Below are 27,417 nucleotides of genomic sequence, written 5' to 3'. Positions count from 1 at the left end.
TAAAATAATACACATAGCACCTTTAATGTTTTTGAATTGAAAGTGAATTGACTCAGCACTGCAGTGAGGATATGGACCATGCCATAATGGGGAAAATAAATCAACTTGTGTCCCAAACCCTTGAACCAGACCACAGAGACCAAACGTGTTTAAGTGGTCTCTATTAGTGCTGCAGTTAGGCTCCAGCTCTTCCAGACCTGTTGCTGTGTATTATTCTTATTCCTGTGGATAACTGACCAAAGATGATGTGACATCACATTGACATATTTCCAGCATCTACAATAGAGTTTAATAGCAGAAACATTTAAAAAAAACATCAACTTGTAAACATCAGGTGTTTCTGTGAGACCATTTTGCACTGGGGAGAAATCCATTGTAGAAGAGGCAGAGATCATTTCTCCACTGCAGTAGCATCAATAGACCAGAATGCAATGCTGCCACAACACATGTTGGATTTTGAGTAAGCTATCTTTATTGCTCTTCTCGTCCTAAAAAACGTCAGGATGCAACAAGTCCAGGCACATTCTCTGGGTGCTGTGGAAACTCACTTAAGTAGAATTATACGAGGCAGATTGAGGGAAAGTGGATACAACAAAAAGGGAACACACAAACTGACCACACTTCATTACAAAATAACTCCTGGAATGCACTGAGCATCACAGATTGATACATAACAGTCTAACAGCATCTGAGAGTGGAATCTTCCATAAAGTAAACAAGACAAATATAAGGACGATGTCACCAGCACACTTTAAGTCATATGATTGAAATTGACATTATTGTGATCCTTCATAATATTTCAATTAGTTTGTGAGTGTGTTGCTGTGTGTGCCTGTGTTTTATTTAATGTATTTTGTATTTATCGGTGGAATGTGACAGCCAACTCTCATTTCTTTGTGTCAACCATCAGAGCAAAAAGTAAATTTCATGATGACATAAAACATGATAACAAGTCAAGAGGCGCCTAGACCAGTTATCATCATCTAGACTAATCTAGAGGAAAAACATTCAAAAATCTCTCCATGATTTAATTATAATAATAGATTTAGTTGAGTCAAGAAGGGTGGAAATGTTCAGCACAGTAGCATTTCTTGTGTCTTGTTATATAAAACACAATAATTCTCCTCAAACCAGTCTTCTGGGTTAGAACAATTAGAAAGATTGCACAACTTCACTTTGCCCTAAACAAGCTTAAGAAGTAAGGCAAACATTCAACATCAATGTTAAACTGGGCCTTCTACATGTGCCATGTGACACCCGACCCATGAGACAGACAGCCAGTCGCCCTTAATTCAGGTCTCATGCTTGCCTCACCTCATGTTGTTGTCCTGAATGAATCACTTAACTTTGCTCTGCATCAATCAAGTCCTTTCACTGCCAAGACGTCATCGCTTTTAATTAATTACATTTTTGTATGGTTACAGAGATGTGACTTTATGACGGTGATTCTGTCCCTTTGATCACTGCCTCCAATGTATGTAATTTCCACCTTCCCAAGCAGTCTGGTTATGGTGATGAAGTCATTAGCCATAAAAAAAATAATTCAAGTACTTTATTATGTCTCTTGGCAGATTCTCAACATTTGAAAAAAATGCTTTTTAATTAATGAGGGTCCTTTGCACTGTGCAATTCTCACATTCCCACAGCTAAGTAGTGAGTTATTCAAAAAAGATTCTGAACTTCTATTACTTGTTATGCCCAAATATCAAAAAATGCTAATCCTTGGGGATTTAATAATCCATGCTTGTCGCTCATCTCAGGCAAAATACATGAATCTTGTCAAATTACTGAAGTGACAGTTTGTTAAATGCCAAGGCTCAGGCAATGCCACAGATTACAACAGTGGGACACATTTTCACATGACAAGCTCACTTGATTCAATTTAGTTCAATTAAGGACATTTCAAGACCATTCAGTTAATTTTTCATGGTTTTCTTGACTGTCACCAATATTATTTCCCAGTGTATTGAGGTGAAGTTTCAAGTTGTTCTGCAGCCAACAGAGGGCAATACTGGGACCATCTGGACTTCCACATTGGCTTCAAAAGCCAAGTTCTGTTTTGGCCTCTCGTTGTACAAGACCTCTTATTTCTTATAGCTGCTTTATCTAGCTGCTCTAAATCACCAACATCTAAGTCACCATCTGATGCATCCTGATATTTTGTGGTTGGTGGGTGAACTTGAAGGGGATCCTGACAAAGACAGAGTGACAAAGACTCCTCTTTGTCATTATGTGTTCTTGTTTGACATAACTGCCATAGTATGATCCAAAAGAACCTTGAGGACGGATAAAGATCTCCTTCAAGTTCACCCACCAACCACAAAATATCAGGATGCATCAGATGGTGACTTGGACTGTGTTTGAACTGTCAGTAGCCTACCTGCACAGGGTCTTCTGTGGTTCTGATCAGCAGGGGTTGATTTCCATCACTGCCAAGGCACCTGCAAAATGGGTGTGATTATTTTTTTCATCAGAACAATCAGAACATGTAAACATAACTTTTAACATTGCAAATATGTAATGTAATAATAATAATACTGAATTCTGACTTTATTCTCAGAATTCTGACTTTATTCTGAGATTAATCTCAGAACTCAAATAGATTTTTCACATGTGGTCCTAATCCTCTTCCATAATCCAGAATTTAGAAGAAAAAGAACAACTGAAAAATAAATGTGAAATTGTTTCTTCTTCAATATCACATATGAGCGGTTTGGTGATATGTCAGCTTTATATTTTCATATACATGTGTTGCATGGATAAAAACCCGTGTAGGACCTTCATATGAACTTCTTTGACTTTGTGGGTGCAGAAACTTGTTGGGATCAGACCATAGTCCTACTCTGTCTTTGATGGAAATTGGAACAGACTAGATAGCTTCCATAGAAATAAAGTTTTAGGGGTATAACTGGTGTTAGTAGGCCTATCCTCCTAATGTGTTGTTGCACCTGCAATCAGATCAGTATCCCCAACTGCAAATTAGAGAATTTCTCCCATTAAAGAACTATAATGTAAAGGAGCTTTCACAATTTAAAAGCCTTACAGACTTTTGGTCATTCTAATTAACTCCTTCTTTGGGAAGTCTGGCCCAGTATACCTGCTAAAAACCTGCTAGGTTAACGTTGAATGTTTATCAAATCTGAAACAAATATGATTCCCTCGCATGATTCTGTCAGAAATATGGTCTTTTTCTAAACAGCATACGTTCCACATGGAAGTAGGCTATGGGGAGAGAAATTACTTAAACTCAAAAGTCTGTTTGTGGAAATAACGTTAGGGATAGTTTACTAGAACTGAAGTTACAGGAAAGCAACATTTTTAGACCACTGCAGTCCTCAAAAATCAAGTTGGGAGTGCAGCTCCATAGACAGTGTGCACCCGAGACCCGACACTTTCTGATCAGCTGCGACATGTGATGTATCGCGTTAAGACCACCGCTGAATTGTTGTGACGCGGGGCATGATGGGAGTATCTGGGCTTCAAACATGGCGAGCTCCACGGGACAAGAAGGGAAAGACAAATCTACCTCAGACGTAGATCTCTTACTGCACCCTGAGCTCTTGTCTCAAGAGTTCATGCAGGTACTTTTAAGCGAGGTAAGCGTCGTTTTGAGAGAAACATGGGAAATGTCCCTTAATGTGGAGTTAAAGTAATGTAACGCTAATGTTAGCTAACTAGCTAACTGTCAGGTCTCATTGAGATTCCTCATGGAATGCTTCATCCAACAAAATGTAGCTTTCAGTTGCTTACCCAGTTGGCTGTTGTTGTTGAATGTTAGCAGCATGTCAGGTAGCTAACCTTAACTTATATCTGGAACAGAAAAAGATAAGTACCGGAGACTGTGGGAGCCGAGACCGGCTGACAGAGCTCTATCTCCGGCATGTCATCCCGCTCCCGCAGAGGACTTTACCCAACAGCCGCTGGGGTAAGAGAGTGGAGAAGACCCGGGGCAGACAGACTGGATCAAACAGGTAACTGATGAGCTTTCAGGATAAAGCTGTTATGTTTTGATGGGATGGAAGTAATTCAAAGTGTAGCCCACCATATGGACCTCCCGTTGGCTGTGGTGTTCAGATTTAGGTCGGCACGTGCAGGAGTCACTGTCTTCGCTGTAACAGTGTGAGCTGTAGTCCATTATACTGTGAACATCTGCAAACCTGTGGGCCTGGTTTCACTTTCAAGGCAGAGCAGCTCCATGACTTGTCGTCCTCAAGGGATCTGGCTCTTTTGCTCCTAGATTTTGGGGAGGCTTAATAGATCAGATTGAAATCTTCACCATCATAAAAATAACATGTTAATTGTGTTTTAGGATTTCCCTTTTAAAAGCAACACTCCTGACATTTCCACATCTGTCAGAGTGTGCTCTCCACCCACTGTGTGCGACTGCAACAGCTGTAATGAATGTAGTTCTTTTTACAATTCAGTGTTTCACTGTATTAAATGGGAATTTCGTCTGCTGAATAAAAATATAGGCAAAACATTTCTGCATGGCGAAGACGTTAACAGATCACTTGAACCGCTGGAAGCATGCATGGTGAGTGTTTTAGAATAGCACACTAAGTATCTCACTTCACTGTGTAGATGCAAAGTATCCTCACATAGGGTGGTTGTTCTATTCAATGTCTCGCTCTAGTTTTATTTTATCCTTATCGTCATTACTGTCTGTTAATTTTCCAGCTCCAGTAATGACCACAATAGGAAGAGGCCTCAGATCGTGTTTGACGGCAGTTCCTCTCACTATGGCCCGTTGAAAGTGAAGAAACCAGAGGGAACCACAGTGTCAACAGGGATCACTGACAGGTTAAAACCTCCTCCAGCCGCAAACCTGTCCAACCCTGTCCGTAAGCTGTCTGGCAGCACACCCTCCTCTTCCTCATCCTCCCAGACGTCTGTCAGCGGCTCTCAGACAGCCAACCTCAAACGAGAGGCAAACAGCTCGGTAAGGAGCCTCATCTCCTGTAATCATATCATGTTTTTGTTGCGTCACTTCAGTTCCGAGATCTTAGGGAAGATGCATACTTATCACTATTGTGTTGCATGTATTTTCTGAAGATTACATCCTTGTAATATCTGCTGATATTTCCCCCTCCGTCTCTCCAGGATGTACTTAAGTCTCCAGAAGTGAAGAAAAAGATCCAGCATGTGACATGGCCCTGACCTCTGAACCTTATCCAGATAGACCTGATGAGAACCCAGGCTCTGGGGGACAGACCACTGCGCTCCAGCGAGGTTACTAAACGCAGATTGTTGCTCCCAGTTATCTTTGCTCTCCCCATCACAGAAGTTCTCCCACTCGTTGCATTACAAAAAAAGAGGTGGGAACCAATCTGCCCAGGTGTCTCTAGCCCATCCTTCTGCCCTCTTTCCATTCTGAGAGCAAAAACCTGGAACTGACAGAATAGGGCGGTGCTCAGACCATCCATGATGACCTGCTTGTTACTTTCCACTCCCTCAAGTGTCCTTACCACCAATGATTGGCAAACTCCCTTCGGGTCCCACACATGGAGACAGTGTAGAGGACAAAGCAGGCAGAGGACATTTGTTTTCTAAAATGTCATGACTGGAAATTTTGGCTCTTCTGTTTCTGTGCAGAGGTTGATTTGGCTAAGAGGCCCTCCAGTATTGGGCTGCAATATCGGTGGGTGAAGAGAGTTTCTTGGCGGGGGTTTTATTTATTATGGTATAAAATGCTGCGAATGGAAATCTGTTCTTGTATTGATCGTGTGTAATAGTTTGGAATTCCCTGGTTCATACATGCAAATAAAGGAATATAAACCAACCAATTTAGACTGGACATAGCATTTCAGAATGTGTATGTACATATTTCACATTTTGAATAGGTACTAGGTTTCATTTTGAATTATGAATGAACTCTATTCCAGTGAGGTTTGCATAAAGAAAGTTATCACAGATTGGTCAAGGTTGTGACTGGTAGTGTAGTGGAATTGAAATGTTTTTTATGCAGTTGGGGCAAAATAGTCTGCTAAATGGTCATAAGTACATTTGGACACTAGATGGAAGCAGAGAACTTCATTCATGTTGTATTTAAACATAACCAGTTAAGCATTCATAAGAATGTAAGGAATACCAACTGAATACAGAAAACTGTCATTTTTAAGCAATTTTATTTGGATTTTAGATGAACAGACTTTGCAGGCAATGTCTTTGAAAATGTCTGATATAGTCCAAGTTGACCATTTCACCAAGCTCAAGACTCACACAGGAACAAGATTTACTAAGCCTTTTGAATCCAGTGTCAAATCCAATCCAGTGTCAAATTTGTACCAACTGTTTTTTAAAATAAAGTGTTAACCTGAATAAAAAGAATCCCTTTTATTTAATTAGAAAGGTCAGCATATCTCTGACCATGATCGATATGCCTTTACTGTAACATATACTCAAATTGAACATTGTAGAACCAATAATAAAGGAAGTTTAAGGTTTTTATTAGTGGTTTTATACCTCACTGCAGCACCTTCCTTATTGCCTTTATGTGTATTTCTAGCTCAAAATTGGACCATTGAGACCCAGTAAATCTGTCCCTTTGTGTGTTTGTTCATGTTTTATTTTTGCCACAAGAATTCTGAAATTTGTCATTTTATGCACACCTCCAGATAGCATTTATAAGAGTAAATATATAATTTCAATATATTGATATTTATATTTCATTCATTATTACAGCACTCATGCACAAAACCTCAAACTGATCATTACAATATCAAGCTGGTGCATGCAGAAAGCATTAACTGCTACCACACTCGAAGGTTGATAGTCTGCGTTAATATTGTAGGGAATTTATCTCAAAATGCTGCATCCATTTTAGAAAAAAATGCAACCTAATATTAATCACTATTTTAAGCAAAGGTCTTAACATAGCTTGTGTGCTTTACATTCATGCCAACAATTATTTTATTAGTGGTCACTTTTTTCAAATAGCGAACATCTTGTTTTGAAATAAAACCTCCTAAATTCAAATAACAGGGTTAGTTCTAGCAATTTGTATTTCATGTCATATAATACTGTACATTGATAGCCATGCTAGGTTAAGAAGAAGCTATGCTCTGTGCTTAGATAGTATTTATCTTTGGTATTCCTTGGTCATTATATGGCCATCCAATCTGATGTATCCATCATCCTTCACACCAAATTAGATGTCCTTGCCACACTCTGGGCATAGGATATCATCACGTTCGGTGAGGAAGCCACGTCCAACCAGGGACACGGAGCACTTCTTGCAGTTGAAGCAGTCATTGTGCCACTGGCGCTCCTCAAAGGAGATGTACTTGCTGCCTCCAAGACCTGCAAGTGAAAATAAAGACGAGTCAAGACAACAGGGAAATACTTTGCAAAAGATCATCTTTAGAGTCAGACAGACAGATAATTAGTGACTACCGCTGATGGGGGTGGTGCAGGAGGCACACTTCTTGGCATACAGGTTGCAGAAGCAGTTGAGACAATAGGCAAAGTCATCCCTAGAGGTAAACCGCTGGCCAGACAGCTGCTGCTTGCAGCTAGTGCATAGGAAGCAGTCCTTGTGCCAGGGCTGCTCACGGTAGGTCACCCCGCCAGTGGTAATGGGCTAATAAGAGAGAGAACAAGATCCACATTTTTAATAAACACAGATACTTCATCATCCTTCTCTGGATTGTTAAGACAATTTATTAGGACAGTGCAGGAAAAGTACCACTTTATGTTTTTCCAAGTGAAATTCAGTTGCACTTGAGTTCCTGATGTGAACAAAGACGGATCTTACCTTCTTGCAGTGCACACACTGCATGGCAAACTGCTTCTCATAGCATGGCACACAGAAGTTATGGTTGTCCTTGGGGATAAAGCTCTTGGTGCCGATGGGCTGCTGACATCTCTGGCAGGTGAAGCAGGTCTCGTGCCAGCTGTTCCCCTTGTGCTCCATCTTCCTGGAGCCTGTAGAGCAACAGAGAGAGAATGAATAGGAGGGAGTTAGAGAAAGGACCCTAACCCTGAAATAAAATATAAATAGAGGAATGGTAAATATGGGCTCTGGATTCAACAGGTAATATTCACTTTAAATAATATGTTTAGTTTATTTATTGATATGGGCTTATTAATGGGAAAATGGTACAATTAGAAAATCACCTCAATTTGAAGGACAACTTGAAGTTTTGAAAGTGGTTTCATATGTATGTCTTTGATAGGGTTTTAGAATTGGCTTAGTACACTGAACTTGGAATTCCTTAGACACGAAGAGGGCATGTAACATGGTGGAATTGGATTTTCTTTATGAGGTCTACAATGATATGGTTTCGGTACCGATTTTGTTATATATTGTTATATTTTGTTATATTGTGGGTGATATTACTATAGACGTCTCTATTAGCCTCCGTACCCACCAATCACATGCTCAAGCTACAGAGGAACAAGGCAAGGATACCCCTTATCCCCATTACTTTTTTATTTAACATTTGAACCAGCAATTTTTCTTAATCAGTGTCCAGCCTTTGAGGGATAACTTTGAGGGATAACTTGAGGGTTAGGGTTAGGGTCTCACAAAGTGTCCCTGTATGCCGATGACCTTCTTTTAAACATAACCAACTCCACGTGTTCCCTGCTCTGCATTCTGGCTACACTATAACAGTTTGGAAAACTTTCAGGCTACAAACTTAACTTATAAGAGGGGACTTTATCCTGTGAATTCTTCCTTTGATATCCCTACTTTTGCTTCACCTTCAAGAAAGCTAGTTCCTGCTTTAGACACCTGTGGACTATGTCTGTGTATTCCATGTTCCTAATCTACTTAACTACTACTTATTCTGAATAATATTTGGTAATTCAAGGCAATTCAAGGGCTGGAACACCTGACCGGGCAAAGATGGAATTCCATATGACCCCCGTTCACGCTTTAGGATAGGATATTAGGATATACCCATCACATCTGCTTGTGACAACTGAAGAATTGCACCACTTTATGTATAATGTATAGATGTATATGAAATCCTGTTCATGCTTGTATACTATGTATTATTATTATTTGTATATTATATCCTTCAAGGGGAGCTGTTGTTAACCTGCAGAAATGTCTGAACAAATCTTGTCCTGTTTGATAGCTGTTCAAGCCTGCCTCAGATAAACACAGATTTCCTGTGTAATATAAGACAGTACTTGAACACACTTTTAGACAGACATTTAGATTTATATTCAGTTTTCATTGACCTAAATAGTTTAATAAGTCACCCATGGGTAAACCACTCACTGGTAAACCACCCTGAAACCTAGATTTATACATAGACTTGTAAATGTTTTTCTCTCTCAGTCTAATCACATTACTTACATAATTACATTGGTACATTGGTAATATTTCTGGTGCTGGAGCCTGATTGGATAATGTCCGTAGTACCACACAAAAAGTCACAGATAGATGTAACGTCTCCTTTGAAATTCATTCAAATATTTGATTTAACCCATCTCACATGGATTGTTAAATTTGAGTGGGTGACACGATGATTTCAGAGAGCTTTTTTGAAATTCATTTAAGTATTTTATTTAACCAAACTCACATGAACCATGGATGAATAGGGATATTCTAGAAGCTATTAGCAAGAGAAACAAAGCCTTTTTAGTTTTTAGGAAGTCCAAAGAACAGGTTGACTTGGATAATTGCAAGAAACTGAGAAATATGGTGCAAAAGATGATCAGAGAGAGTAAATAAAATAACTGATAAAATAACTGAACACAAAAGTAACCCAAAGAAACTTTGGCAGTCTCTGAAACAAATTGGGTATAGTAAAAGGCTCAAGACTAAGGCAAATAATATCTGTCTCAACATTAATGGTGAGCTTTCCTCTGATAGTTCAAAGGTAGCAGATAAGTTTAATACTTTTTTTTTTTTTACATCTGGTGCCAAACAACTAGTAGACAGGCTGCCAGGCAATCTTGGGATGTATGATGGAAAATCAATGTTTAAATATTATTCACAATTGGGAGCGGTAGCCGACTCATTTGGCCTTTCTATGGTTACACAGGACAAGGTGTTAAAGCTATTGAAAGATCTTAAATGTTCTAAAGCAACTGGTCTAGATGAAATGCCTGCCAGATTTCTAAAAGATGCTGCTGAATATATTTCACCTTATCTCACTCATGTTTTTAATCTCTCCGTTAAGTCTGGTAGAGTCCCAAAAGATTTGAAACATGCCAGGGTCATTCCTTTGTATAAGAAAGGGACCAAATTGGAAAAGGGAAATTATCGACCAGTGTCTATTTTGGGAATCGTATCAAAAGTCTTGGAGAAAATAATACATGAGCAAATTAACAGATACATTTGCAATTCTGATTTGTTGTATGCAGTCTGGTTTTAGAGAGCCACACTCTACAGATACATGTTTATTATTTCTATCTGATTATACAAGGAAAGAGATTGCTTTGGGTAAATTCTGCAGCATGGTACTTTTAGACCTCCAGAAAGCCTTTGACACTGTTGACCGTCAGATTCTGCTCACTAAACTACTATAAAAGCCCTGGGTTTTAATAGCAAGGCTTGTGAGTGGATTTGGTCATATTTGACTGATAGGTGTCAAAGAGTTGATATTAACAGCACTTTATCTGAGGCTGTAGAAATCAACTGTGGTGTGCCGCAGGGAAGCGTCCTAGGTGCTTTGTTATTTCTGTTATATATTAATGACATGAAATCTGCTTGCAAATGTTATCTTTTTCTCTATGCGGACGACTCAGCTTTATTGGTTTCCTACAAGGACAAGAACATTGTTGAGAGCCAGTTAAGTGAGGAATTGAAAAACATCAGTAACTGGCTGTCTGAAAATAAATTGTCTTTGCACCTTGGGAAAACTGAATCTATATTATTGGGTTCAAAAATAAGGTTGAGTAGGTCCTCGGAGCTCAGTATTACAGTGGGAAACACTCTGATTGCAGCCAAAACTTGTGTTAAATACTTAGGCTGTGAGTTTGATAGATCCTTGAGTGGAGAGATCATGGGACAAAGAGTTATTACCAAGGTAAACCAGAAAATCAAATTTCTGGTTTACCCTGAAAATGTTAGCATCAGTTTTAATTCAGCCTCACTTTGACTACGCCTGTACAACATGGTACAGTAGCGCCCCCAAGGGGATTAAAACTACACTTCAAACAGCTCAAAATAAACTAGTCAGGGTGAACCTTAGCCCCATGACTCACGTTGGCCCTTCTGAATTTAAGGAATTAAAATGATTGAAGGTAGAAAATAGAGTAAGGCAGCTGAAATGAGACTGAGACTAACACATAAGATCCTGCAAGGTAATGGGCCAAGGTATTTTAAGAATTATTTTATGCTTGTTAGGGACTCTCATGGCTATTCAACCAGAGGCAGGGCCACAGATATTGTGCCATGTAGATTTAAGACCTGTTCTGGGCAAAATACCTTTTTGTACATGGCAGCGGTAGAGTGGAATAGGCTTCCAGTAGAGATAGAATCAAGTCAGTCTTGTCATAGATTTAAACTTGAATGTGGGGAATGGTTATTTGTCTTGCTATCTTTGTCTGTGGTGAAAGAGGACCACAACGGAAATAAGTTATCTTTTAACTTTATTGTGTTATCCTCAACATTTTTTTAAATGAATATGTACTTGTCGCAGTGTATGACATTTTATATATATTTGTTTTTGATATGTCAAATAAATCAAATCAAAAATGGACTGAATATCAAATTGGCTGAAGCGAGTCAAAAATGGCTTTTGCTATTTGTTGATGCTATTTGTTTGCTATTTTCTTAAAGGAAGCCTGCATTGCTCTCTTCATGGTTCTCTTCCTACCTGGCATGATGGTTTTCTTGCAGTCATGGCACTTGGAGGAATACTCGTTGGAGTAGCACTCAGTGCAGAGCAGCTGCTCGTCCTTGGTGGAGAAGGGCTTATCCACCAGTGAGCGCTTACACTGGAAGCACTGGAAACATTCCTCATGCCAGTGACGGTCCTTGTAGGACAGGTCCTACAATTAGAGCAAGGCAGAATTTAATGCTGATTAGTGTTCAGGGCAGAGAAAGAGAGAGAGAGAGCATGTTTGTGCTTGTTTGTCCAATACATTGTGTGACATCCCCTACCCTGGTGTTGCAGCCAATAGGCTTCTTGCACTCCTCACAGGTGTTGGAGTACAGGCTCTCGTAACATTTCACACAGTAGGGGTTCTCCTCCCTAAGAACATACTTCTTCCCAAACAGGGACTCTTTGCAGTAGTGGCAGTCATAACGCTCTGTCATGTTGGCCCTGGATCACTCACCTGAGAGAGGGAAGAAGACAGAAAGAGAGAGAGAGAGAGAGAGAGAGAGGTGAAAATTGTGTCAAATCCATGTGCCCTTTTATATAAAGTCAGTGCATGCCTTTAGAAAGACTACAGGACTTTGTGCCCTCAGCAGTAGGAAGCTGTAGACAGGTAGACACTCACCAGACTGTCTGGTGAGTGTCACATATTAAACAGCTTTTGCCTGTGCTTACAAAGGAATTTCAACATCCTAGCACCTGAGTGAACAGAAGTTTCATAGAGTCTTGTCTGTTTGCCAGTGCAAACACGTCTTTTCACTGACACTGAGTATCATGCCACCCAGGAGAGTAATAGCTCAAAGAGGTTACATTCCTAGCAGTGAATATTTCCAGGAGTTTTCGAGGACACTGTCAGTATCATGACTCTTCACAGTACAGTCAATCACTGTGGTACAGGGTTTTTTAATTGTGTAGGTGTTTCTCTTTTCATCTTTCTCTTCCATCTCTCAGCAGCCCTTCATTTAGTTCTTGGTATTTGAAGTAGAAGGTGACAGATGAGGAGGATATAAATAGCTCCTATCAGTCATGTTTAGAGAAAGACAGTCAACTTTTGCCCTGTTGCATACCAATGCTCACTATGCCACTGTACACTGACCCATCCATCACCTCACCTCCAGCTGTCAGCACCAGATCACAGTATCCGCTGTTGTGTGTGTGTATGTGGGTATGTGTGTGTGTGTATGTGGTTCTGTCTATCTGTAAGTGGGTTCAAATGGCACTCTGTAATAATGGCTAGTCACAATCTGCAGCTGTTAGCAATCCCCCCTGTTAAGCCCTCTGGTTATCCCCACCTGTGCCCGGACAGCCTCGCTCTGTCATTTGTTTCTGTGTGTGTGTGTGTGTGTGTGTGTGTGTGTGTGTGTGTGTGTGCGTGTGTGCATATGTGTGATATAGAGAGAAAGTAAGCAGTTGTCCAGTGTCCCCAAACACACAGCTTGCTACACCCCAGACTTTGGTCTCCTCAGCTCGTCCCCCCCCCTCTCTCTCTCTGACTATATAACGAGGCAAAGGCTGGAGAACTCCAGTTCCCACTCATATTCCTTCCCTTTCACTGTTTCACACTTCTGCTTTTCTTATTTTCTGCTATTCTCTTTTTTTCCTCCATCAAGCTGCTCTCCTCTAGTTGCTTTCTCTCACTGTCAGACCTTCTCCCAAAATTTCCCTTCCATCTACTTGTGATCATTCCCTATTTCTGCCTCAGCAGCTCCACGTCTGCTCTAAAGATCAGTGAGTGATTTGGGATGTTAGTGGTTTGTGAAAACATGATGATACAGACATGGTGATAAAGAAGTGGGCTGCGGCTTTTATCTAGTTGAAGTCATGATAATCTCTGATCCTCTGCTCTGACCACTCTCCACCCCTCCCACATTCCCTCATTGTCTGTTGCTCCCACCATGACTCACCTAGCTTATATAAGGATTTATCTGACTCCTAAAAATAAAAAAAGGATAATCTAAACTACTACAAATATAACCTCCAGCTATTCAAAAATGTCAAGCAACTGTTCCTGGCTTCTGTGTTCCCTTTGATGCTGCCCATCTGGGAGCTGGCTAATGCCAAACTGAGCTCCAGCCAGATAGATAGCAAGCGTTTGACCACTGCCCAGCCAGGACTACTCAGAAAGTGTTGGATGACTAGAGATAGCATATGTGTCTGCAAAGGTAGGAAATTGGTTATGTAATACTGTTTTTCCCCAGACAATCAAATTCCTGTGAAAAATTATATTTTAATTTGGCTAAAGTTTTCTGTTGTTTTAAGGAATTTGAGTTATGAGTCAAGACAAAAATGCAATCATATGACATCATTGAGTTTAACAGCCTGAGATGGCTCAAATAAAATGAACATACATGTTCCCATAACTATAATATATGTACTATATCTACAATTCTTTATTAATAATTCCAGATGTTTTAAAGAGGTATGGCAAAATGACTGTCCTTGAAATGTCTTCTAACCATCTGAAGAAATGCAATCAGTGGAACAATACTTTCTTTGACAGTGAGAACTCAAAACAACAGCTAGATTAAACTGATTAGTATCTATTTTTCCAAAGCAACAATGTTGGGGTAATTTGCCTTTGAAATATGTAAGCACAAATAATGGCCACTAAAAATAGACTTATAAGTGGACAATTGAATTAACTGATAAATTGAATAAAGCTTTCGACAATCGGTTCATATGTTTGTGCATCTTGTACCACCTTTTAAAACCCCCATTTAACCTAGACTGTATGAGTCTGGGGAATATTTGTATATTGGCACTGCACACACTCTGGGTTCAACCACAGTCAGTACTGTTTGTCACTAAATAGCCTCACTGGAGCAGCTGGGAGCGGAGTATCTTCTTCAACAGTAGTTTTTGAGGGAGGGGGGAGCACTTCTCTTCTACCTCACCCCATCCTGACTATTCTCAGCAGTTCAAACCTGTGACCTTCCTGCCACAAGTTAATGGCTCTGCCCTTTGACTATCACCTTCCCCATCTGGGCTGAAGTCACATGTATGCTCATGAATGCATGCACACATGCACGTGCGCACACACACACACACACACACACTCTTACACACCACTTATGGGGTGCATGCCTTTCAAATAAAGCAGGGCAAAGGGCTAAGGTTGTAGAACAGAGGGTGTGAAATTACAAAATGTTGCCCCATGCACTGACTATCAGTTCAAACACCAATCATCTACTCAGTCTAAAAATGACTGAGGTCATCTCATGACCATGACAAATGAAAGGATTGACTCAGTTCATCATGCCAGGGCAAAGTAACAATGCATTCCTATGTCGGCTTCTGTCTCATATATGTGAAAGTGTATTCATTCACAAACATTTATGGACAGTTGACAGAGCATCTCACAGTCAGTGTCGTCAAACTGTTACAGTCTTATGTAATCTTATTTCTGTTGTGTTTTTAGGTCAAGTGCATTAACAGCTCTGGGGGCTTTGAAATGACTCTCCAACTCCAGCCTTTATGCATAGATTGCACTCCATAACCTACAATCTGGCCCTCGACCACTGGGCCCTGCTCTATCTCCACACTGAAACAGTATCCGCGGCCCTCTAATATGAGCCTGAGCCACAATGGTGGGAGCAGTGCGCAGTGACATGCCACTGCTATGACAGCCAGTTATCTCTGAGGAAACTGGAATGCCTTTAGGGAATTCCAAAAGAGGCAGTTAACAAGTGGCCAAGATGTGTATTTTAGCAACAATAATCCCCCCCTCTGACACACTTTACCACACACATACTGTACCACAAATTCAGCCAGATGACACTGATGCTGTGCCTCACATCTCAGCTCTGACAATACACAACCATTCTGTTCCCATCTCATAGAGAGTGTTTGATTTTGGACTGTGAGTTGAGAATGAGACTTATCTTGCTGACCTACTAATGTAGAGAACACACTTAGATATCATTGTACAGGCAAATGTACAGAGTGTACACTCCAGAGTGTTATGGCTCTCTTAAATGCAATAGCCAACTAAATTACAATACACACTTTACAAATGACAAAATATAAGTGTACAGTTCAACCTGACCCCCCCCCCCCACCACCACTTGCTATACTTGCTGCTGTTCCTCTAATAATTAGTGATCAACCTATAATCTTGTTCCATAATAGTTGCATTAAAGGGTACTTTCTCATACAGTTTATGAGCACCTACATAGTGGAAATGAAAGTTAATTGCAATCACTGTTTTTTATACTGAATCACATTGCACCAAAATGCTGTGAAGTGCATCAAACCCTTCAATATCATAACCATGGAAACACCAAAAAAGTCAAATTTGCCAAGATAGAAGTCACATGTAATCCCTCAATCAAAAAGGAGTTGGCACCTTCATCTACAGAGTTTTGCTGAAGGGAGGGATGAGGATGATGAGGAGGGAGCAAAGAAAGGCGGAAATGAACTCTACACACAGGGGGACAAATAACAGACAGCAGTATTTAATCAAGGAGGGAATGCGAGGTTGTTGACCGGTGAGGAGTAGAGAAAGTGGGTAGAGGGAAGAGGTGGTTAAATGGTGGAGATACTGTGCAAGTGGAAAGAGGGAGTAAATGGGCAGGTGGGTGAGGTGGGGTGGGTTGGGGGGTAGGAGGATGCCAGAGCACAGTGAACAGCTGTGTCCCAGAGAATTGAAGAGAATGAAGACTTAGCTAAGTTGCAAAAGTGAAGGATGGATGAGTGGAAAGATGGACGAATGAATGGATGGATAGTGGAGCGGTGAACAGAGTCTGGGTCTTACCTTCCTGTCTGAGGAGTGTGTGTCTGTGCGGAGTCTGGGCAGACTGAGAGAGCAGAGTGGGGGTGAGCTGTAGTAACTCCTGATTGGATTACTCCACCCATTGGAGGCTAATTGAAAAGGGGGGAGGGGCGACAGAGGAGGGTCGAAAGGGGACAGGCAGTCTTTTTTGAGATGGTCTATAAATACAGTGGCGCTACACGAGATAACCCCGAGGCCCCCTTTCACTCTCTAACACCAACAGGACCATGTGGCCTTTTAAGGTCACTGATTTGTGGTTCACTCACTCACACACTCACTCGTTCACTCGCTCACTTACATTACCTTCGTCTCTATCCTTGTCTCTCCCCGCTGCAGTCTTATCCTATCATCTCTCCCAATCCCTTTTCCTGGAGAAAAGAGCCAGAAATAACAGATATCCAAGGCATTCTTTGGAATCTAATGTAAGAGCACAACTCCGTTTTCTTTGCAACAGGAATCTCTGTGGTTATCGTTATCATAATATTGCACAAATACAGGCATAGAGACACACACACACACAAACACACACATTGTTACATAATCCTGCAATATCCCCATGGCCTTTGATGTATAGCTATGATAGAAACGATGCCAAGGGTCAAATGTCAAAGATTGTTATGCTGTGATTTGCCCCTACTCATATATCTCATCTTTCCCTTCCTCTCTCCGTTTCTCCTCCCAGGAGAATACTCGTTCACTCCCCATTCTCCATCGTGTGGGGTATGGTATCCAGGCTCGGTAATGACAGACACCCGCTTGGTTTCTCAGAAAATTGTAGCACTATTTTCTGCACCTCTACACTCTCTTGTTCGCACTCCCCCCTTCCAAACTCTCACTCTCTCTCTCTCTCTCTCTCTCTCTCTCTCTCTTCCCCTCTCTCTCTCTCTCTTCTCTCTCTCTCTCTCTCCCTCTCTCTCTCTCTTCTCTCTCTCTCTCTCTCTCTCTCTCTCTCTCTCTCTCTCTCTCTCTCTCTCTCTCTGTTTGAAGCAGGTTTTCCTGACCTGGTGGTCCCTGGACACTCTCCAGTGAGGGGAAACAAAATGCGTCATCAGTATTCCACTAAGATTCAAGTGCTCTATTTGTAGACCACTGTAAAGAGTGTGATGTTTGAAGAATTGTTAAATCAGTGTGTGTGTATGTGTGTGTGTGTGTGTGTGTGTTTGTATTATTTTGGTGTATGGGTGTTCTGCTTGGGGTCCATTCTAATAAGCAGGGGTGAGAATGAGTCAATTAGTTCAGGAAATGATTACTGCTCTTGTATGCAAGACACAGCTGAAGTCAAAATAATATCATAACCAAGACAGGAACTTGTCATTTCTGTTAATGGTAAATTACAGTCAATTCCAGGTAAATGTATCAAATCATAAAGTTTGTGTAGTGTATTTTAACTTAGTATTTAGGGAATGCTAATCATTCAAATAACATCAAACCAAGATTAAAACCTCACAGAACTTGCAGTAACCCTCTAACCTCCATCTGAGTAAATCTCCAGCTTAACTGTAGATAGGAGCTTGGTAATGCTGTCATGTATCTATCTATGTAAACAGGTTCAAAATAGGCAACTTTGCTAAACAGGAAGCGATGTCCTGTGAACCAGAGGGGGAAATTGAAGTCAGATGACAGTTTGTCAGAAAGTAGATGTTGTACTCCCTTAGGAGACAAAGAGAGGGGAGGGGAGAGATTTAATTTGATTACTCTGCCTCAATAACAGACTTCTGTTTTTTTTTCACTAAAACAGTTTCATTCATGCACACAATACGATTTTAGTCAGAAGGCAGAATAAATTGATGTATTCAACTGTATAAATCACTAATGTTCATTATGTTCCTCTTTTGCTGCCAGTATATCCATGAAACATCACTGAAATACACTCAACAACAGGTAATCCATTGCTATAAGTCTCCAGTCTTTAGCCCAGGTTTGTCCCTGGGGTATTAAATGTTTGCCCACCAAACATCTAATACCCCATGGGACAAATTAGGTTTAGGAATCTGTTATATGCCCAATTGAAACATTGCCCAAGACCGCCTAAGCATTCCCTCAATTCTTGGTTCCCTGTTCCTGCCCCCCAGTCTTCGCTGCTTGCCCCTGCTCCACTGGCCCACAGTTATCCCTCCCCCACTCTTTGGTCCCTGGATCCAGGCCTCCACCTCAGCTGCTAAGGCTGGGGGATAAGGGTGCAGCTGTCTGGGCACTGCCAGGCTATAGTGATGCTAAAGCCTGGTACTTACCTCTGCTGCAAATACAGCCTTGTGGAAAGGTCAAGCCAGACAGACCCCATCATCACTGCTGGACCGTTAATCATTAATTCCACAGCAACCAATTGGACTGGAATTTCCCTGGGTCATCCAAGATCCAATATGATCCTCTGGAAGGACTGTTTGCACTGCCAGTCAAACACACTGAAATGGATCCCAGCTACTAACTTTAAAGAACCTGCAGTGTCATGCTGTGGGTCTCAAATGGGCAATTAGAACTGATGAAGAGAGATGTAATCATTTAGGGCTCCCACTGTGGGAAGAGAGTACTTACAGCTTAGCAAGTGTACTGCGGGAGGCTGTTTAAGACTGCCATAGCCTTGTTTTATGTTGGATACTCTAGACCGCACTACTCGCCACAACTGCAATCTGAGGTGGGAGCTGCTGTGGACAATGTCAGTGTAGAGGGTTAATTTTGTAACAAATTGATCCATCCAGAGTTTTCTTCCAAAATGAGTTATCCACAACTTTAGGAGAGTGGCACTTCTGGCACGTCTGACAACACCCTGTAAGGCTTCACCCAGAGACATTACAAAAATTGTAAGAAGGCATGGCCCAGTGGTTCTGCTGCACAACCTTTTGTCAAAGTTGTAATATTATGTGAATCTGTTCTGAAATGCACAAAAATGCACTTTTTTGTGGACCACTACCCCTTTTGGCCAATCGACATGAAAAGTTAATCAGTTCTTCCTTGGCCCATAACCAACCTTCATACCAAGTTTTGTGCAAATCCGTGTACAACTTTTTGAGATATCCTGCTAACGGACGGATGGACAGACGGATAAATACATAAATAATAATAAAAAACTTCTGGTATTGCTAAAGTAGAGAACACAGTTTGCAGTTGACCTATAGCAGAGTCACAATGAACTGACAGAACATGGTTGTCATGTGTCATTACCAGCAGAGCACAGTTAACCCAACCTAGTTAAAAGGAGTGGGAGTGAATGGCTTCATTCTCTTAATTTCTTGGGAATCCAGTCCTGCTGTCAATGTGCTTCCTTGTCACTAACATGCCTTATTGATTAGGTAACCTGAAAGATAATATGAGCCTGTGTCCGTTGTGGACTTCTTGTGATCAGGAGGGCCAGGGCTGGAAAAGTACTTTGTTCTGTGAAGTGACCTATTTCCTTGCCCATTTGCCACTATAGACCCACAATCCATCCATCCTAAATAGGATTTTGTTTACTGTTACTGTGCATCACGAGGCCCACATTATGCTTTTTATTTAGGTCATTCGGTCCCTGAACACACACATCGAGGGCTGTGTTCTCATTTTTGGCATTAAGTCAGGCACGTTCAAGGTGGGCTTGACTCCGCCAAGGGTGCACATTGTCCCCTCTCCTGTTTGTGACATTCATGGAGAAGATATCAAGGCATAGCCAAAGTCTGAAGAGTGTCCAGTTTGGCAACATTAGGGTGGCATCTCTACTGTTTGCAGATGATGCCGTCCTTCTGGCTTCATCAAGACTATGATCTCTGCACTGTGTGCAGTTACTTCACTGGAAAAGTTTGCAGCTGAATGTGTTTCGGTTGGGATGAGGATCAGCACCTCCAATGGTGAGGGGTGAGCAGCTGCCCCTAGTGGAGGAGTTCAAGTGTCTCTGGGTCATTCACGAGTGCGGGTAAGAAGGATTGTGAGATTGACCTCCGTGTAGGTCCATCAGCTGCAGTATGTGGGCGTTGTATCTGACTGTGGTGGTGAAGAGAGTGCTGACCCCCACCTATGGTCACAAGCTTTATGACAAAAAGAATGAGATTGTGAATACTAGATAAAAGAAACAGATTTTTGCCTGAATACATAAAGGGTTAAGAGAAACAAAAAAGAATGGTATTCAGCCACATTTTTCCCTGATAAACTAGCTTGTTGTAGCTGATCCTGTCAGAATCTCTAATTCCACCACTGCTTAAAAAGTTGACTTTATATGAAAATATTTTTGACTTTGATGATCAGGGTCTCTTGGGCTCAGGGTCTTCAGTCCAATAAGCCTGCATTACAAGAGGAGAGGTGTTAGGTAAAGAGAGTTAGGTAAAGAATAATATATTCCATCTCAGAGGAAACAACAAGCAATATAATTGATCAAACTCTCTCAAATGGAAAAAAGTAGTAGAGTAGTGCAGTGTGGTTGGCTTTGTCGCCTGAGAATGAAGTGATGACAGTCCCAGGTATTGGAATATGTTACGCTGTATTTAGTGCAGTTAAATTGAAAGTCTCCTCTACTCATTTTCACGCTTTCTTCTGCTAGTAGCATAGCAGTAAAGTGATGTGGGTCTATATATGAGAGAGCAAATCCTTGGTCATTTAACCCGGTGTTGTATTCCCAGACTGCTAAATCCCTACGAAGATTGGTAGGATGTTTCAAGCCCTGCAGTCACTGGACACTTTATTTAGACACTAGGGTTGACCATTCTCTTTGTTCCTTTTGCTAGCACACCCCCTCATACACACAATCACACAGACAGTCACACACACACACACACACACACACACATACATACTAGAGCATTATGTTCAAGATTTATATCTAATTTGGTCTGGAATCATCTGGATGGTAGTGTCACATTGTAAAGCACACAGTAGCTCCACACCAGTTTGCTCTACTATGCTCTGCAATACTGAAAAGTAAAGTAGCACAGGAGCAAATCCTGAAAAGAGCTTCAGTTTTTGAGATACCACTAGAAGAAAACATGACAATTTTCACAACTGTGACATGAACCCCTTCATGAAATGGATGTTCATTTAAAAATATTTTACTGCAAAAGTGATTGATCAACAAACTGATTGCACTTTTTTGAAAAAGTGCAAAATAGAGCGTTTCTGGAAGAAGCGAGTACCTACTTAATCGCATGTCATTTTTCACCTATTGCCTGGATTTACCTCATATTTGCACCAAAGCTGCCCTGATGTGTCCCAATATCTCTTATTAAGTCCTTGAAGACCTTGAGGAGTAATGCATGATAATTTCAACTGAGATGGGGTACCTTGGGGAGGGGTACCTTGACATTTTGGAGACTTTGTTCCTGTACTAAAGATGTCACACATGGGCACATCAAACCGTAGAAAAGAACTATATGAATCCAGACATTTGGAGGCTGTGAATGATTACCACCTCCCCCTTACTAATGAAGCCCCAGTATGAAATCCACCTCTCATAATTAGTTCCAGTGAAAACCTCCAGTCTTAATGACTTAACAACTGGGTTGTCTCTGTCTCTCCGTGTCCCTGTTCACTGATTGGGTAAGAGACTGCTGCAGTCCCATCTGACCCCACTTGTCTAGAGAGCAACTGGGCCTCTCTGTCTCTGCCTACGTTTATCTTACTAATTCTGTCTGCTGCAAGGCAAGGACAGCTGCCACGATGGCACGCTAGCAGCTAGGACCGAGACCCAGGCCCAGGATACAGATCCAAGACGGGGGTGAGACGGAGGATTGAGGCTGGTGGGGCGGTGGCAGCTGGGGGGCCTATAACTGTACCCAAAGGCCCCCTTAAGTACCTTGTAAGGCTGTTGGGCTTTTAATAATTTGTCTTATCACATCTGGCAGAATAGAGAGTTTTGGCCAAAGAGAGATTTGTTTTGTTGTGTAAACAGGCAGAATCTGACTTTATTTCTAGCTTTGTCCCACAACATCCTGAGGCCAAGTAGCCTAAACAGCCTCAACATGTCTTTGCAATTCATTTACAATTACGTTCATTTACAATTACAATAACAATAACAATATAGCATTATCATACCATTACATACATCTATATATCCATATAATGTGTTGAAATGTGTATATATATATATACAGATATATACACATTCCAATACACTGAGAAGAATCTAGTTGAAAATGTGACAATATTTTGCTCATTCAAATGTTTTCCAAGATTACATTTTTTCCCACACGTCACTCATAGACTTTCAGTTTAAATTTCCTAGCAGCTATTTTTGCAGAATTGGCTGAGTGTAACCAACAGTTTATATTTAAAATTATGAAAAGCAAATGTTTTGCACCCCACTCTCAACTTGCACTAGCTATTTCTTCTACTGCCCATGTGACGCTGGACTGTGCTACCACTACACAAGTGGTAGCCAACACAAGTTGTTTTCCCCTTTAATGAATCAGCCAGTCAGCCATATTGCCTCCTACAGTAAGTGAAAGCAGGATTTTTTGCTTTATTTGGAGTTTGATTCAACTGATCTGGCTGTGATACACTTAGATGCCCAATGAACCTTTGAAATGCCAAGTGATCAGGGGAAAACAGGACAAAAGAACAGTCTCAACTTTACAGTTTTCATCCACTTCCATTCACCATGTATATTAATTCTTTGTATCTCTGGAGAGTTAAACACTTGAATTTAAATTCTGCAATCTACTCTAGCATGTAAACTGTAGTTAACAACTTTGTGTCAGAGGGCACTCTGGTTTTTATGCAGTGTGATGAGCCTGCTTAAAAAGGTTTAGCCATGCCAGTGAAGTCATGTGGAAGTACTCAGTGCAATATTCCTTGTGTGTCTGAAAGTATCTCTTTCAGGAGTCCAAATTCATGTCACTGGAATTTACCAGAAACTTGTCTAAAACCTCTCAGAACTGATTAAACTTCTTTTCATACTGTGCCAGTATCTGAAAGCCTCTTAAATGTTTTGGTTGATTGTGTCAGAGCACTAGTAGAAAAGAGTAAAGTAGGTAAGGTCTAAGCAACAGTTATTAGGCTAATCATATTAGTAAAGTGGATAGAAATTGACCCCACTGATTTTATAGGTAACTTATAATGCTGATACCAAACCAATACTGTTTAACTGCATTCAAATGAATCTTGTATGGTTTTTCTTTCTTACATTGCCAGTGGCGTAAATCTCCCGAAAAGTTAACACAGCAAACCACTGATGTGCAAGCCTCGTGGTTTTTGACTGTGTTAGGTCAATCAAATTAGTATGGTGTACCTCAACTAATTATTGCACCAACAGTGGTTCCATTGAAAGTTAGATTACCAAGTCATGAAGATCGGCTAAAATGGTGCTTGGACGTAAGAAAGTATTTGCCTCTATAAAACTATTGGTCATGATCATGATGATCTGGAGTATATTTCATTATGTTCTTGATCTATTTTTTTTTTTTTTAGCTGTGTCTTTAATGAGGAACCCACTTTAGTTCATTTTGCACTGGTATTTGCCATGTCTGTGATATTTGCCTTAAACATCCTAGGTCTACCTGAAATGGCACAATTCACACAGCAATTCAGCTGTCTCTAGCTGTGTATCAATACACATTTTTAATGTGCAATAAATAGAATATATTGTCGCATTGCTGCATTATTTGCTCATTAAACCAGTGTGGTTTAATGAGCAAATAGACCAGACAGACTGTAAGCGTGGGTTTGTTCTTACTAAGATTCTACAGTATGTAAACTAAAGTCGTAAACTGAACTATATTCTTTTAAAGCTGAAGGTTGGTTAGAGAGGCCACATAAGAGTTTAAAGGTTACTGATCTGATCCTCAACACTGACGGTTCCCAATACTTGAGGACTCCCCTGAATGAGGGCAGCGAACCCCCATCTGTCCTGCATGTATAACAGCCTGCTTCAAAGATCTGCACTGAAAACATAGCAAGCATTACCTAGATGCAATACAATATGTTAGGTGCTTGCAACATGTCATTGTCAGTGTAAAAATGCACAACTGTCATTAGAAATATAAAATCATACACATCCATTCAGAGTAACAGAACACAGATAGATTAGACGATTGAATCAGAGAAATAAATCTTATTACAGAAAGCAGAATAAATGGAGTAAACAAGACGCAGCGTATACATGTGGAGCATGAGTTCCTTCACATAAGCACTCACTTGATTTCTTACATGCACACACAAATAAGTATGAGTATACACTCAGATTAATACTGACAGATGATCCTCATTATCGTTTTAAAAACAAATATATTCATCAAACACAAATTGGATCAAGCCAGTGATCCTCATTTTAATGTAATGCAACATGTGTTACATTGTAGAAGCTCACATTGTGTAAGGGAGATAAAGGTTAATAGATGTCATGGTTTGAGAGAATGGAAGGCATGTGGATTTACAGTGTTTAATAGTAATGTTATTTACGAATTATGGTCTTGTGTTTTCCACAAATTGCTCTTTTGTCCTCATAAATCAATTACTCAAATTATGGGATGATTTGGAAATAACATGTATGACAGCATATTACATATACCTTATCATGCATATCATCTGCTGACAATTTCACTGTGGGACAGTGGGGATAGCAAACAGAGCAGGAGCCACCACTTCATCATGCACGTCATCACTTCTAGTCAGGTGGACTTAAGGACGGGCGCCTTTCTGCCAAAATAAACTTCTAGTTTCATCAGTGCTGTAAGTATAGCTGCACTTAGCTGCAGGCTCTCAGCAGTCACTCAGTGGGGTGATTTAGTGCTGATGGTGAGAATGGAAGGGCCGTGGATCTAAAATGGAAGACATCCTGGTTATAGCAGTGGTTGATGGAGTGTTGACAAGTGTTACTCAGCCTTGATTAATAAGTCAAGCCCTCTTTGGGCCTTAAAGGAGGAGGGGCAAGAGAGACAAGTGTTACCCAGTCCTGTAGTCATGCACTTATGGTTGTCTATATCTACATGAAATATTTTACATCAGCTGAGAATCTCCCATACCATAGTAATGATATTATGCAATGTTACCGTCACAGGCCACCTAGCTGTTTTACGTCAAATGAAAATCAAGCAGAAAATCGAATGATCCTCATGTCAGGGAGCTTCACATGCAAACTCAATGGTTTCCACTTAACCTTTGGCCAGCTTTGTTTCAAATAGGCTGCTTGACCTGTAATGGTTCTTGAGCAAATGAGCATGTGCTTGTACTTCTTGCGATTGCTTTATAATTGTATAGATTTGATAAGATATCGAAGTCACTGGTCACAGTGTGTGTGGGGATGGATACTCACCAGGGGGTTATCTTACCATCCTGACGCCATAGTACTGAGGTTGGAATGTGTGACGTGCTGACAGGACGACAGGGAGAAACTTTGGTCTCTACCAGGGACGCTCTGCCCCCTTGTGATGTGCAACGCAACACCTCACAACACGCAGACAAGCATTTGTTTTAGCAGGAGGCTTTTTGTTTTGAATTGATATGGTTTTGCTCAGCTGCAAATGCTCTGTGTGTAGCAATGCCTTTATGGATCTGTACATATATGGATCTGGCTGCACTTGATAAATTTAAGAAATGCTTTTGCTTGAGGATTCAAATTGGATTGTATATTTTTTTTACCTGAGAAAAAACATTGTTTTTACCTCAGACATGTTTCTGTCATTGTATTTCCCCTCTGACCAAAATCTCAGATAAGTTTCAGAACATATTTACAGGTGTATCCTGCTTTACTTCCCTTACCAGTGTAGGAATAAAAAATAGACATGTGGGGGCGCCTTGGGACAAGGAACAAGTGATTTGCATCAAGCTTTTTCTGGGTATATCAGTGTACAGATACAATGTATAAATGTTGCACATATAAACTAGTAAAATAGGGATGGGGTCATATGAGCTGGATAAAGTCTATAAGTAGTCTACAAGTTTACGAGTGTGTGGTAGTTGAGGAGGCTGGAATATTGTTTAGGTGATGAGGATACAGTGTGACCCTGCCATCATATACCAATGGTAATTAGCTTGATAGATAGTTTACTATCTATCTAGTTTACGCCCAGAGAAAGAGGCGGGAATACCTGCCTTATGTTAGAGCAATTCTGTGTTTTACAATTCAAGTTTAAATTTATTTTAATTTTTATTTTAATTTCACTGATTGATTTGATAGAAAAATCCATAATAAAAACAATGAATGTATATTTGATCTCAGAGGATAGCACAAAAAAGTGTTACTTAAAACATTTATTTCCATTGTGGTCTCAATTTGTTCCACAGCAATGTCCTCACATCATTTTTAAACATAGCTTTGGTACGACAGCTTTTGATTTGCAGAGCGATGCAGTTCCACAAACTGATACCAGAGACAAAATTAGCTTTGATAGCTTCACACACTTGGGAAACGAGACTGGAAGTCATACAGAGCAGAGTGTGTGCTGACACTTTAAATAAACACTGGTGTATAATTACCCACACCAGTTTTGGAGTTCTTTAGTATTTGAACATTTCTGCCTTTGAGAAATGGTTTGATGGTATCTGTTTTGTATACACAATAGAAATTGCATTTAGATACATATCAATTCATGTATGAATTAACTGCATATTTTACCTAGGGATTCTCCAATGTATTATACCAAAACACTAAGTGAGAATGATTCATATTGTTGTTGTTGTTGTTTTTATTTTATTCCAGTTCATTTTGTAAGTATAATAATAATCCTTATATCTTTTTTATAAACTTTTTTCCTCACACTTAGTTTTGGTTCTACTTTCAATAAACTTCTAACATTGATTGAATAGCCATTTTATCAATTTTAAATAAGTAACTGAAAGACAAAATTGCAGGAATACCTGCATGAGAATGAAGTTCAAAGTTAGACATCCCTTTAAAAATGACACTGTCATGATAATACGACATTCCCCTCCAGTCATTCAGAGTTATGAAATAGTTAAAAATTCACCATG

General features: G+C 40.4%; 2 protein-coding genes across 2 annotated transcripts; one reads left to right on the top strand and one right to left on the bottom strand.

The window, feature by feature from the left end:
* The first annotated feature begins 3,476 nt into the window (after positions 1-3,476).
* Positions 3,477-5,238, top strand: cunh2orf49 (chromosome unknown C2orf49 homolog). The gene is made up of 4 exons (XM_071539267.1): positions 3,477-3,596; positions 3,820-3,971; positions 4,678-4,939; positions 5,101-5,238. The coding sequence occupies exons 1-4, from the start codon at positions 3,486-3,488 to the stop codon at positions 5,155-5,157; spliced, it is 582 nt and encodes a 193-aa protein (XP_071395368.1). The 5' UTR covers positions 3,477-3,485; the 3' UTR covers positions 5,158-5,238.
* Positions 5,239-7,139: 1,901 nt separating this feature from the next.
* On the bottom strand, positions 7,140-16,571 carry fhl2a (four and a half LIM domains 2a). Its single transcript, XM_071539234.1, has 6 exons — positions 16,534-16,571; positions 12,065-12,240; positions 11,778-11,952; positions 7,754-7,923; positions 7,393-7,579; positions 7,140-7,299 (listed from the first exon to the last, which is right to left on the bottom strand). Exons 2-6 carry the CDS (start codon positions 12,218-12,220, stop codon positions 7,148-7,150), a joined length of 840 nt encoding a protein of 279 aa, XP_071395335.1. The 5' UTR covers positions 12,221-12,240; positions 16,534-16,571; the 3' UTR covers positions 7,140-7,147.
* Positions 16,572-27,417: the final 10,846 nt, after the last annotated feature.

Source organism: Centroberyx affinis, unplaced genomic scaffold (assembly GCF_046629955.1).
Source record: "Centroberyx affinis isolate AG114_WGS23_722 - 3 ecotype Tasmania unplaced genomic scaffold, CSIRO-AGI_Caff_v1 ptg003428l_1, whole genome shotgun sequence".
Classification (NCBI taxonomy): domain Eukaryota; kingdom Metazoa; phylum Chordata; class Actinopteri; order Beryciformes; family Berycidae; genus Centroberyx; species Centroberyx affinis.
The sequence above is the reverse complement of the archived record's forward strand: the minus strand, read 5'-3'. Positions and strand labels throughout refer to the sequence as shown.

Coding starts and splice junctions, on each gene's coding strand:
- fhl2a (XM_071539234.1), bottom strand. CDS start 12,220: ATGACAGAGCGTTATGACTGCCACTACTGCAAAGAGTCCCTGTTTGGG. Junction 11,953..12,064: donor CTATTGGCTGCAACACCAGG/GTAGGGGATGTC, acceptor CTCTAATTGTAG/GACCTGTCCTACAAGGACCG. Junction 7,300..7,392: donor CTGCACCACCCCCATCAGCG/GTAGTCACTAAT, acceptor TTTCACTTGCAG/GTCTTGGAGGCAGCAAGTAC.
- cunh2orf49 (XM_071539267.1), top strand. CDS start 3,486: ATGGCGAGCTCCACGGGACAAGAAGGGAAAGACAAATCTACCTCAGAC. Junction 3,597..3,819: donor TGCAGGTACTTTTAAGCGAG/GTAAGCGTCGTT, acceptor TATCTGGAACAG/AAAAAGATAAGTACCGGAGA. Junction 3,972..4,677: donor AGACAGACTGGATCAAACAG/GTAACTGATGAG, acceptor TTAATTTTCCAG/CTCCAGTAATGACCACAATA.